The sequence below is a fragment of the Bombina bombina genome, chromosome 2 (assembly GCF_027579735.1).
Source record: "Bombina bombina isolate aBomBom1 chromosome 2, aBomBom1.pri, whole genome shotgun sequence".
In the NCBI taxonomy this organism is placed as follows: domain Eukaryota; kingdom Metazoa; phylum Chordata; class Amphibia; order Anura; family Bombinatoridae; genus Bombina; species Bombina bombina.
Genome location: NC_069500.1, coordinates 918626652 through 918640877, shown reverse-complemented (window position 1 = coordinate 918640877; position 14226 = coordinate 918626652). Strand labels below are relative to the sequence as shown.

General features: G+C 35.8%; 1 protein-coding gene across 1 annotated transcript in view; it reads right to left on the bottom strand.

Annotated features, from left to right (window-relative positions):
- The window catches only part of ADAMTS3 (ADAM metallopeptidase with thrombospondin type 1 motif 3), a 357608-nt gene that overhangs the window by 313960 nt on the left and 29422 nt on the right, over positions 1-14226 (bottom strand). Inside the window, exon 3 of the mRNA XM_053703328.1 lies at positions 6373-6779. Within this exon, the coding sequence (XP_053559303.1) occupies positions 6373-6779 (407 nt within the window). The remainder of the gene's footprint in view (positions 1-6372; positions 6780-14226) is intronic.

Sequence of the window (14226 nt, the reverse complement as noted above, 5' to 3'; positions counted from 1 at the left end):
CCCACAAATATGTAATCTTACAAGAAACTTATATCTGCTTAAAAGGACCTAAAAGTACCAACATTAAAGAGACAGTAAATTCAAAATTAAACTTTAATGATTCAGATAGAGCATGCATGTTTAAACAATTTTGCAGTTTACTTCTAATATCAATTTGATTTGCTTTGGTCTCTTGGTATCCTTTGTTGAAGAGTAGGATAAAAGGCAGCAATGCACTAATGGAAGAATACGTTTTGTGAGCCTATGACAAGAGGCATATATGTGCAGCCACCAATCAGCAACTAGATCCCAGTAGTGCTATGCTGCCCCTGAGTCTATCTAGGTATAGTCTTCAAATCTGAATACCAAGAGAACCAAGCAAATTTGATCATACAAGTAAATTGAAAAGTTGTTTAAAATTGCATGTTCATTTAAGTTAAGAACAATGCGAAAAGTAATTTACATAGAATAAAAAGCAGGCTATTAATGTAGGTGCTGATGCCTTCGAGCATCGGATATCATAAGGTAGCAGCAGCGTCAGAGCCAACACCTATTAATATAAATAAGCAACCAAAAAAAGGGGTTGACACTTATATGAATGCTCAAGTTTAGTCCCAAATCAAATAACAGTTCTTAGTGAATAAGGATAAGTCCAATGCTGTGAACCGTAATAGAAAGAGCTGTGTAGGTTTTGATTATAGCCAAAATAAACAATTTTATATAGAGTAAGTCCCAAATAAATCCAAGCAAGTAGGTCAGTAACCAAATAGCTCTATTAGGTCTCAATATAGACGGATGTATTTAGGATGATACTTGGTAATCCAGAACTGAATTTTATTTGTATAGTCCAAACACCGTATTGGCCAGTTCATGGATCAGTAATAGTAAACAAATGTGTCAATGTTTGGCAATCCCCAAGAAACAAGTGCTCGTTGTAGCATATATTAGTATTCTCTATCCAGGTAGAGCAGTCTCTCACTCACCATTTGCCAAAGAAATCCAAAGAATAGAGTCCCAAGCCAGTATGGAGTCGTCAGGTATGGCCCCGCCGTCTTCTACACTGGCTGCCGATTCGTCACGGTGACGTCAATACTCCTGCGTCTCGGGGGTGCGTCCTCCAAGTCAGACCAGGAATCGAGTGCGTGACCGGCCACGGGAATACGGTAGAACACAAGCAGTGAATTCGGCAATATCGAAGGTGAGTAGAGAGATGGACAGTCCTCCAAGAATTGAGCTGTTAGGAAGTTGTCACACAGGCAGCGTGAAAGCGGCTCTCAGCAACCGCCAAATGAATCCAAATGAAGGCAAAAGCAAACACTGCACAGGCAATCCTTATGCTGGTACAATCAAGAGGGTTTATTGATCCACAAAGTTAGACATATTCAGACAAAAGAGCACCTGACATGTTTTGCGCAGGCGTACCTGCGCTTCATCAGAGGAAGCGCAGGTACGCCTGGGCAAAACATGCCAGGTGTTCTTTTGTCTGAATATGTCTAACTTTGTGGATCAATAAACCCTCTTGATTGTACCAGCATAAGGATTGCCTGTGCAGTGTTTGCTTTTGCCTTCATATTAATATAAATAGAGCGGGCTGTACATTTCCTATTATCTGTACCAGCTGCCTATCAAGTTAGTGAAAAAATGTTTTTACAGAGAGGAAGAGAGGTGATTAAAATGCAGGTTTAAATTGCAAGTTTTTGATAAAAAATAATGCGTTTGGAGAGGTGGCCTTGTGATAGATCCCCTACATTAATGTTCTGCTTTTTATTATGTAAAATCAATTACATGACTTTACTATCACTTTAATTTTTACTTTTTGTCCCTTTAACTTTTTAAAAATAATTATAATGAATACTTGTGGCAAATTTAAATGTTTAAAGTGTGTACAACACTGCAAACACAATGGCCATATACTCCCAACAAGGTATACACTCTAACAAAGTATAACAAGAAAACAAAGTACATTTGATAATAGAAAAAAAAAGTCAAAGCACATTTAAAGGCTGAAAAAATGTAGCCATTTTACAAATTAGAAAAAATGTGCAAAATCCCCAAACCTGCTTGAAAAAAATATAATAGAGGTAGATTGAAACATTTTTAATGGTGTTCTCTATCATGAATGTTACGTCTTGACTTTCTAGTTCCTTGGAAGGAACTAGCTGCTGGTTGGTGGCTGCACTGATATGCCTATTGTCATTGGCTCACAAGATGTGTTCAGCTAGCTGCCAGTAGTACATTACTGCTCCTTCAACAAAGGATGCCAAGAGAATGAAACTAATTTGATAACAGAAGTACATTTAAAAGTTGTTTAAAATTATACACACTATCTGAACTGTGAAAGAAAGGTTTTCGGTTTTATGTCCCTTTAAGCCCCCTGTATGACAAATGAATGAATTTATGCTTCTCTGCACAGGGCTGCATTAAGTTTGCTTTTCTAACTACCTTTACATTTAGTTAAATAGTGTATGCTCTTTCTGAATCATGAAAGGAAAATTTGGGGTTTCATGTCCCTTTAAGTCATCTGCTTGAAGAAAGAATAAATGAATGGGTGAATGAATGAATGAATGAATTTATGCTTCTCTGCACAAATCTGCATTCAGTTTGCTTCTTCTAGTGACCCATACCTGAGCTTTTTCTAACTACATTTACATTTAGATTGTGAATCAGAAGGAATAAGAATGGCATATATGATACTTTTCAAAACATACATTACCTTTATACATTATAGGGAAATATACAGTTTAACTCTTGAATATAGATTTCTTTAAGTAGGCTATTGAAAAAAAAAGGTCAGCTTTCAATGTTTTTTAGATGTGGCCCATAGGGAAGGGTGTTTCTCCTACGACAAAATGAACACAAAATATCTGTTGTTACATTTCTTCAGCAGCACTGATTGAATTAGTATTTGCAGTACATGTGGGTTGCAAGCAGTGTGTATCTGGGAATTCATAATGTTTACTCTGGTAGACCACTGTGTTACCACAGTAAATAGTTGCCTACTCTTGCTGTTGTCCAGAAATAGTGTTGAGTGTGGCATAAAGGTTGAGGCCAAAGTGTCTTCCAGGATAGCTGGCACTGCTGAAACAGAACCCAGACAGTATCTGATTGTAATTTAAAGGACCTACGTTTGTCTTGCATAGAAAATATACTGAGCAGACTTAGAAAAGTTGAAATTATATTATTTTAAGGGTTAAAGTTTTAGTCTTGATAAAAGTTCAGGAAAAAAAAAGGTAAATATGTGTAAAAAAAAAAAAGAAATAGTAATATTTACTAAAAACATGTAACAAACTGAATTTCAGAAACGTTTAAAGCTACAGTAATATTGGTTAGCACAGCATTTATTAAAAGGCAGGACCTAATTTCAGCCTAGATTACAAGTGGAGAGCAAACATATAAAGGATATTGTGTATTAAAGGAACATATAGCCTACTTTTTTTTCTTTCATGGTTGAGAAATAGTATACCATTCTAAGCAACTTTCCTATTTATTTCAAATATCTAATTTGCTTCATTATTTTGTATCCTTTGTAGAAAAGTATACATAGGTAGGCTCAGAAGCTGCTGATTGGTGGCTGCACATATATGCCTCTTGTCATTGGCTCACCTTATGTGTTCATCTAGCTCCCAGTAGTGCATTAAGGATCCTTTAACAAAGGATACCAAAATAATTAAATAAATAAGATAATAGAAGTAAAATTATCTATCTGAATCATACAAGAAAAAGTTTGTATTTCACGTCCCTTTAACATTACTTAAAGGGATAGCCTAGGCCAAAATAAACTTTCATTATTCAGATAGGGCATGTAATTTTAAACAATTTTCCAATTTAATTTTATCACCAATTTGCTTTGTTCTCTTGGTATTCTTAGTTGAAAGCTTAACCTAGGAGGTTCATATGCTAATTTCTTAGACCTTGAAGGCCACCTCTTTTCAGGATGCATTTTAACAGTTTTTCACCACTAGAGGGTGTTAGTTCACGTGTTTCATATAGATAACACTGTGCTTGTGCACATGAAGTTATCTGGGAGCAGGCACTGATTGGCTAAATTGCAAGTCTGTCAAAAGAACGGAAATAAAGGGCCAGTTTGCAGAGGCTTAGATACAAGATAATCACAGAGGTTAAAAGTATATTAATATAACTGTGTTGGTTATGCAAAACTGGGGAATGGGTAATAAAGGGATTATCTATCTTTTAAAACAATAAAAATTCTGGTGTAGACTGTCCCTTTAATTACAATCAATAGCACTTCTATTGTTAAACTCATAAAGTTATTTTTTTATTGCTCGAGAGACTGTCTAGGTAGGGTGCACTAACACCTACATTTCAGAGGGCAGGTGCACTAAATCCATCACAAAATAGACTTGTATGGGGGTCTCAGTAAAATTGCTCAAGCATGACATGGCTCAAGCTCTAATCCTATAGTTCTCTATGTGAAATGCTAAGTGGAGTTCTTCGTGTAAAGTTGGATAGCTCAGATGCTCTAAATACCTCACATAATAGACTTCATAAATAAAATTCATGGGGGTTTTTGCTCAAGCGCTAAGCTGAGGGTGTGTTAAAGCCAATGGTGCACAGAAAATGGTTTTCTGTGCTATACAGGTATACCCCGCTCAAACAGCGGGTTAGGGACCGGAGCCCCTCTGTAAAGTGAAAACCGCCTTAAAGTGAAACAAGGCGGTTTTAGCTTTCTTTTCACTTGCCAGTGTGTTTAAAAACTTGAAAGCATGTTAAAACTAACATATATTAGGGGTGCAATAGGGCTACATTTAGTTTAACACTCGCACAGCACAGTATTAATTTAATATTCAATAAATAATGTACCTGTAAAAAAGTGACAATTACTGTAGTAAACTTTGCCAGACTACAGCGCTGATACACAGTTTGCACTGTATTGCTGTAAACGGAGTGAACTGTGCATAACAAAATTGTGCCAGTCATTTTTCTCGCAATCACACGAAGATTACAGCACTGTTTCAAAATCCTTGGAGGTTGAACTTCAGCTCCACAAAGCGCTATATTAGCGAAGCGCTGTAAAGTGAGGCATACCTGTACTATTATTATTCAATTATGGTTTATTTCTGGTCTTTTAAAAAAAAAAAAACAACTAAATTTTTAAGTAGTATTTTGGATGGTGCTTGAGCGCAACACTAAACTCACCATTTTTAATGCGAGAGAAATGAGCACGCTAATAATGCGCCCTACAAAATCCATTAAATGTATAGCACATGCAAAAAAAGTTTCAGTACCATCAAGATGTTTTGGTTACGATATTTTACAATCCACATAAAAAAACAGGCTGTACATTATTCTTTTGTGCCAGGTTGTGCAAAATATATATTGCCTGCACTATCAATTGTGTAATGTAGTCCAAACTGTGCAAATTGTGAGGATTGTGAAACAACTTGCAATTCACTTTCATTATTACCGTAATTTTTTCATTTTTGATGTGTCCCTCCCAACATTCAACAAGCTTTATTAAAGGGACACTAAGCCCAATTTTTTTCTTTCATGATTCAGAAAGAGCATGCAATTTTAAGCAACTTTCTAATTTACTCCTATTATCAATTTGTATTCATTCTCTTGCTATCTTTATTTTAAAAAGAGCCGGCCCATTTTTGGTTGAGAACCTGGGTTATGCTTGCTTATTGGTGGGTAGATGTCAGCCTCCAATAAGCAAGCACTATCCACTGAGCTGAACCTAAAATGGGCTGGCTGCTAAGATTTACATTGCTGCTTTTAAAGTAAAGATAGCAAGAGAATGAAAAAAAAATTGATAATAGCAGTAAATTAGAAAGTTGCTTAAAATGTCATGCTCTATCTGAATCATAAAAGAAAAAAATTGGTTTCAGTGTCCCTTTAAGAAGTATGTCCCCAGACTGCAAATAAATGGTTCAAATGTTTTAAAAAATATATATTTTTATGCTTTTTAAAAACAATTAATTTTATATAGAATCTTTGTAATGCATTGATTACAATCTTTTTTTTTTACTTATGTATTAAGGTCTTCTTTTTTTATTTATGCATTAGAAATAAGTTAATCAAAAGTAAAACAAATGCGACAATATTAACAGAGAAAAATTGGCAACATTCAAATAAGCTATGAGTGTTTAATGTTAAGTTGTGCTTATAGGGGCATTAGCCCCAAGTCTGACCCATTAAAGCCACAGATCTGCTTAGCTTCCCCCTATAAGACCCAAATTTGATAATAGAAGCAAATTGTAAAATTGAATTCTCTGTCTGAATCACAAAAGAGAATTTTGGGGTGTCATATCCCTTTAATATACTTTCCTAAAACAGAAACTATTATTTATTCTTCATAGTGCTTAAATGGCGTCCACATTAATTTATAATAATTTTGGCAACACTAAGAAATATTAAATAAAATTTTCTTACCAGACCATCACAATTGCTTAGGGCAACAGAAGCTCCCGGGATGTCCGTTATTTCTCCCACGTATGCACAATTAGTCCACAAAGGCTCCTTTATTAGTGTTTTCTCTTGATTATTTTCAGTGAGTTGCTCATTTCCATTATAGGTTCCATTTTGGGCATCAGTAAATTCTTCATGCCACTCTACTACTGCGTTTGGCGCTATTAGTCGAGTATTTGGTCTCAGCTTCAGATGAAATTCTTTTCCAAAGGCGGTGACATTGAAATACAGAGGCTGTTGATTTTGTGATATATCTCTTGTGAACCTTCTTTTGTGTCCAATGGATAAAACGTTAGAAACATGATATCCATCTGCATCTGTAGTTATTGGTGTTATCAGTTCATACTCTACTAGTTTTGTCTTAGTTAAACCTACAAAAACAGAAACAAATATTTTAAATTATTCATTTTTTTCTTTTATAAAACACCCATTATATAATTATAGATAATTGAGTAATTTTTTATTTTTTTTTACTTTGATGTCCTTTAAAGGGATATAAAAGTGCAAACAAACTTCCTAATATAATACAGCATTTTATTAAAGGGGTTTTACTTGTATAGAACTGTGCTAGCTGAAAACCTCTTTTGAGCCAATGACAGAGACAAATGTGTGTAGCCACAAATCAAATGCTAGCTCCCAATAGTGAAGGATATGTAAATTATTTTTCAACAAAGGATACAAAGAAAAACAAAGTCAATTTGAAAATGTTAGTTTTAAAAGTTTCTTGAAATTACATGTTGTGTCTGAATCATGCAAATTTAATTTTTACTTTCCTATCCCTTTAAGATTTTGGACATTTAAAATATTAAATTATAAAATTCATCAAGAGGATATTATTTTTTTGTAATTGCATATCTCATCAATCTGTATACAAACGTCATCAATACTGAATCAATTAGATGTCATATACTACTTTTATATTCACCAAATATATTTTGATATAATGAAGGTATGTGAAAATATGTTAACTGGGTGGTAGTACTCATTTAACTCCTTACCAACCATAACGTACCCCAAACGTCAACACAGAAAAGTAGGGAGCACTGAAACCAGCAAAAACCCAGGAAACCTCAAAGAGATGTGGGGGGGGGGGGGGGTGAATGATCTGAATTTGAATGAAGCATATAGTTCAGTCCACAATCGAAAAAGGAAAATTCTATTAAGATGTACTCAATAGTGGATAATACATAGCTACTGACTCAATCAATAGAAATTTAAAAAGAGAGTTTGGGGCCGAATTATCAAGCTCCGAATGGAGCTTGATGCCCTTGTTTCAGCTTGAGCCTTCAGGCTCGCCGAAAACATAAGTTATGACGCAGCGGTCTAAAGACCGCTGCTCCATAACTAGTCTGCATGCTCTGAGGCAGCGGACAGAAATCAACCCGATCGTATTCGATTGACACCCCCTGCTAGCCGGCCGATTGGCCACAAACCTGCAGGGGGCAGCATTGCACAAGCATTTCACAAGAACATGACAACGTATGCTGTCGGCATTTATCAATGTGCGGCGGACATGATACTCTACATCGTATCATGTCCGCTCACACTATGATAAATTGGCCCCTTTATATATATATATATATATATGTAGAGGTACATATACTTTTAGGGTAACTTAAATCTGGTATATTTTTGATCAGTTTCCATTTCCATTTGTACCCCATACATCGCTGGTAGTTAAGGGTTTTTTAGGTCATAATAGTGCGGGTTTCGCTACCAGTGACAAGACTGCGCTATTATGACCTCCCTCCCCCTGGTCGTTAAGGGGTTAAACATGGCTGCTTCTAATGCAGGCTGTCTAAGCTACGGGTCAACGGCCACACTGGCTCTTCAAGAGCTTTTGTGTGGCCTTCAGCAATGTCATTGATTTTCACATTTTTTCTAAGACAGGAATAGACACAACGTAACCTTAAATTCATTGATTTACTAATGTAAGGCTAAGTCACTAGTATCAGTCTTGATTTTCATAAAGAGACATAAAACACTTTGAGAAGGTAATATAAAGTGATAAATTGTATATATAAAAAAAAACTCAATATAAAAACTGCAATATACTTCCATTATTTATTTTGTCCCCTCTTCCTGTAATTGCATTATGAAATTGTGAGCTTTAGAAATGGTAGTGCCGAACACTTATATTCCACACAGCCATTGGCTGCACACTCTAGTGATATATTTATAACTGTCCCTAAATGGCCACAGCAGAGAAGGTAACCTAAGTTACAACATGGCAGCTCCCATTGTTTTAGCGACAATAAAACTTTAGACTTATTTTGTCAATATTTAACAGCTAATGAAACTTTAAAAAATACATCCACGTGTTATTGTCGGACTAATCTTTTCTTTGAATGCTTCATTCTATCTAGCATTTATTTAGTGTTTAATGTCCCTTTAAGGAAGGATAAAGAATGGGGTGCAGACCAGACTAAATATTCAGAAATAATTTCTTATTTTCCATCCAAAAATTATACTTTAAAGCATGGTAGAAAGATACATTTCCTATGTTCCATCAATAATTTAATTAATAACTAAACGTATTAATTTTAGATTTGTTTATAGCTGGCAAATGTGGTTTACATCCTACGTTTGAGGAAATGACTAAGTATTACATCAATGAATCTCTGTGCACATGTGTTTGAAGGTTATGATTTGTCACCTATACTTTAACTATGGGTTTATTCATTAACTTGAACACTAATATAGCATGAATGTAAAATAAAATGATGCAAGCTAATTACTATGCTTTCCTTCAAATCAGTCAATTACATTTCCATAAAAAAGAAATTGCCCTTTACAAAGATAACACCATCATTTCCAAATTCTATTTCAATTACTAACCAATATCTGGGACTAACACTCCCACAACCTTCTACTGAGCAGGTCTTTATTTATCTTATTAACTGATATTAGAAATATATCAAAATAATGCAGTTTTAAAATTTCACATCTCAGGAACCACTGCTCTTTTTTCACCAAATAAACAAAGTTAACTATAGATAATAACATCTACCAGAATGCCAAAACTGATAAAGATTAGTGGATAATAAGAGCCCGATGGGGGGGGTCCTATGGGGGCGCACCTGTTGAATAGTGGGTAAAGTCAATTGTTTATACGCTAATGGTGATGTTAATACAAAAGGAAATCAGATGTTAGCGTAATAATCTGTATAGGTTTCAATGGTGAATTTATTGGATCGAGGCTGCTCCAATTGAACCCAGTGTGTTAGGCAATCTGTGAAAATGATGAAAAAAAGAAGAGGGCGCCTCATAGTGTATTTCATACCAAATAGATATGTTAGGCTTACCAGATGAAGTGGCACCGTCCTGTGACCTGTGCTTGCGAGCAGGCCAACACTGACGCAATAGCCAATAAAAAAAAGAACCTTCCAGGACAACAGGAGAAACTTTAAAATTACATTTAACATTGAATCGCTAAATGTCATTTTAAAATGATTTCTCCATATTTACGAGATAAGGCTGTTGCACATATAGTATATGGAATTTGGAGAGAAACGCTGTTATAAGATGTATATGATCACAGTTAAATAACATCTTTTACTGCTGTTTATGTAAGGAAATCTAGCCAATGCATACAGAATAGCTCACATTTCGATTGGTGTTTTTAGAATATTACAACTTCTGTTTTTAACCGTAAAAAGTGTATTTAATGTGGCCAATTAAGGCATTTTGTATCCATTTTTTATTGCATGAAGAAACGACCGTTTGGTGGACGACAAACGCGTTGCTGGAGAAAATAAAGCGTTGATTTTAAACCTTATCATGTCCGCTCGCACTATGATAAATTGGCCCCTTTATATATATATATATATATATATATATATATATATATATATATAGATAGATAGATAGATAGATAGATAGATATATGTAGAGGTACATATACTTTTAGGGTAACTTAAATCTGGTATATTTTTGATCAGTTTCCATTTCCATTTGTACCCCATACATCGCTGGTAGTTAAGGGTTTTTTAGGTCATAATAGTGCGGGTTTCGCTACCAGTGACAAGACTGCGCTATTATGACCTCCCTCCCCCTGGTCGTTAAGGGGTTAAACATGGCTGCTTCTAATGCAGGCTGTCTAAGCTATGGGTCAACGGCCACACTGGCTCTTCAAGAGCTTTTGTGTGGCCTTCAGCAATGTCATTGATTTTCAGATTTTTTCTAAGACAGGAATAGACACAACGTAACCTTAAATTCATTGATTTACTAATGTAAGGCTAAGTCACTAGTATCAGTCTTGATTTTCATAAAGAGACATAAAACACTTTGAGATGGTAATATAAAGTGATAAATTGTATATATAAAAAAAACTCAATATAAAAACTGCAATATACTTCCATTATTTATTTTGTCCCCTGTTCCTGTAATTGCATTATGAAATTGTGAGCTTTAGAAATGGTAGTGCCGAACACTTATATTCCACACAGCCATTGGCTGCACACTCTAGTAACATATTTATAACTGTCCTTAAATGGCCACAGCAGAGAAGGTAACCAAAGTTACAACATGGCAGCTCCCATTGTTTTAGCGACAATAAAACTTTACACTTATTTTGTCAATATTTAACAGCTAATGAAACTTTAAAAAATACATCCACGTGTTATTGTCGGACTAATCTTTTCTTTGAATGCTTCATTCTATCTAGCATTTATTTAGTGTTTAATGTCCCTTTAAGGAAGGATAAAGCCTGGGGTGCAGACCAGACTAAATATTCAGAAATAATTTCTTATTTTCCATCCAAAAATTATACTTTAAAGCATGGTAGAAAGATACATTTCCTATGTTTCATTAATAATTTAATTAATAACTAAACGTGTTAATTTTAGATTCGTTTATAGCTGGCAAATGTGGTTTACATCCTACGTTTAAGGAAATGACTAAGTATTACATCAATGAATCCCTGTGCACATGTGTTTGAAGGTTATGATTTGTCACCTATACTTTAACTATGGGTTTATTCATTAACTTGAACACTACAGGGAGTGCAGAATTATTAGGCAAGTTGTATTTTTGAGGATTAATTTTAATATTGAACAACAACCATGTTCTCAATGAACCCAAAAAACTCATTAATATCAAAGCTGAATAGTTTTGGAAGTAGTTTTTAGTTTGTTTTTAGTTATAGCTATTTTAGGGGGATATCTGTGTGTGCAGGTGACTATTACTGTGCATAATTATTAGGCAACTTAACAAAAAACAAATATATACCCATTTCAATTATTTATTTTTACCAGTGAAACCAATATAACATCTCAACATTCACAAATATACATTTCTGACATTCAAAAACAAAACAAAAACAAATCAGTGACCAATATAGCCACCTTTCTTTGCAAGGACACTCAAAAGCCTGCCATCCATGGATTCTGTCAGTGTTTTGATCTGTTCACCATCAACATTGCATGCAGCAGCAACCACAGCCTCCCAGACACTGTTCAGAGAGGTGTACCGTTTTCCCTCTTTGTAAATCTCACATTTGATTATGGACCACAGGTTCTCAATGGGGTTCAGATCAGGTGAACAAGGAGGCCATGTCATTAGATTTTCTTCTTTTATACCCTTTCTTGCCAGCCACGCTGTGGAGTACTTGTACGCGTGTGATGGAGCATTGTCCTGCATGAAAATCATGTTTTTCTTGAAGGATGCAGACTTCTTCCTGTACCACTGCTTGAAGAAGGTGTCTTCCAGAAACTGGCAGTAGGACTGGGAGTTGAGCTTGACTCCATCCTCAACCCGAAAAGGCCCCACGAGCTCATCTTTGATGATACCAGCCCAAACCAGTACTCCACCTCCACCTTGCTGGCGTCTGAGTCGGACTTGAGCTCTCTGCCCTTTACCAATCCAGCCACGGGCCCATCCATCTGGCCCATCAAGACTCACTCTCATTTCATCAGTCCATAAAACCTTAGAAAAATCAGTCTTGAGATATTTCTTGGCCCAGTCTTGACGTTTCAGCTTGTGTGTCTTGTTCAGTGGTGGTCGTCTTTCAGCCTTTCTTACCTTGGCCATGTCTCTGAGTATTGCACACCTTGTGCTTTTGGGCACTCCAGTGATGTTGCAGCTCTGAAATATGGCCAAACTGGTGGCAAGTGGCATCTTGGCAGCTGCACGCTTGACTTTTCTCAGTTCATGGGCAGTTATTTTGCGCCTTGGTTTTTCCACACGCTTCTTGCGACCCTGTTGACTATTTTGAATGAAACGCTTGATTGTTCGATGATCACGCTTCAGAAGCTTTGCAATTTTAAGAGTGCTGCATCCCTCTGCAAGATATCTCACTATTTTTGACTTTTCTGAGCCTGTCAAGTCCTTCTTTTGACCCATTTTGCCAAAGGAATGGAAGTTGCCTAATAATTATGCACACCTGATATAGGGTGTTGATGTCATTAGACCACACCCCTTCTCATTACAGAGATGCACATCACCTAATATGCTTAATTGGTAGTAGGCTTTCGAGCCTATACAGCTTGGAGTAAGACAACATGCATAAAGAGGATGATGTGGTCAAAATACTCATTTGCCTAATAATTCTGCACTCCCTGTAATATAGCATGAATGTAAAATAAAATGATGCAAGCTAATTACTATGCTTTCCTTCAAATCAGTCAATTACATTTCCATAAAAAAGAAATTGCCCTTTACAAAGATAACACCGTCATTTCCAAATTCTATATCAATTACTAACCAATATCTGGGACTAACACTCCCACAACCTTCTACTGAGCAGGTCTTTATTTATCTTATTAACTGATATTAGAAATATATCAAAATAATGCAGTTTTAAAATTTCACATCTCAGGAACCACTGCTCTTTTTTCACCAAATAAACAAAGTTAACTATAGATAATAACATCTATCAGAATGCCAAAACTGATAAAGATTAGTGGATAATAAGAGCCCGATAGGGGGGGTCCTATGGGGGCGCACCTGTTGAATAGTGGGTAAAGTCAATTGTTTATACGCTAATGGTGATGTTAATACAAAAGGAAATCAGATGTTAGCGTAATAATCTGTATAGGTTTCAATGGTGAATTTATTGGATTGAGGCTGCTCCAATTGAACCCAGTGTGTTAGGCAATCTGTGAAAATGATGAAAAAAAGAAGAGGGCGCCTCATAGTGTATTTCATACCAAATAGATATGTTAGGCTTACCAGATGAAGTGGCACCGTTCTGTGACCTGTGCTTGCGAGCAGGCCAACACTGACGCAATAGCCAATAAAAAAAAGAACCTTCCAGGACAACAGGAGAAACTTTAAAATTACATTTAACATTGAATCGCTAAATGTCATTTTAAAATGATTTCTCCATATTTACGAGATAAGGCTGTTGCACATATAGTATATGGAATTTGGTGTGAAACGCTGTTATAAGATGTATATGATCACAGTTAAATAACATCTTTTACTGCTAGAAAATCTAGCCAATGCATAGGGAATAGCTCACATTTCGATTGGTGTTTTTAGAATATGACAACTTCTGTTTTTAACCGTAAAAAAGTGTATTTAATGTGGCCAATTAAGGCATCCTTGGAAGTTGTCTTATGGAACTACCCTTGGAAGTTGTCTTATGTGCTGATTGGGTTCAGCCCTGTCATTTATACCACTTTGCGTTGGATTTTTTCTGATTTGTCAGTAGAAACAGGAGAACTTTAAACTCCCCACGGAACCGCAGCTTGGAATCTTGAAACAGTGTACTAGCCACTATAGAGTGCTGGCCTGCTCGCAAGCACCGGTCACAGGACGGTGCCACTTCATCTGGTAAGCCTAACATATCTATGTGCTTCCACACCTATATATATA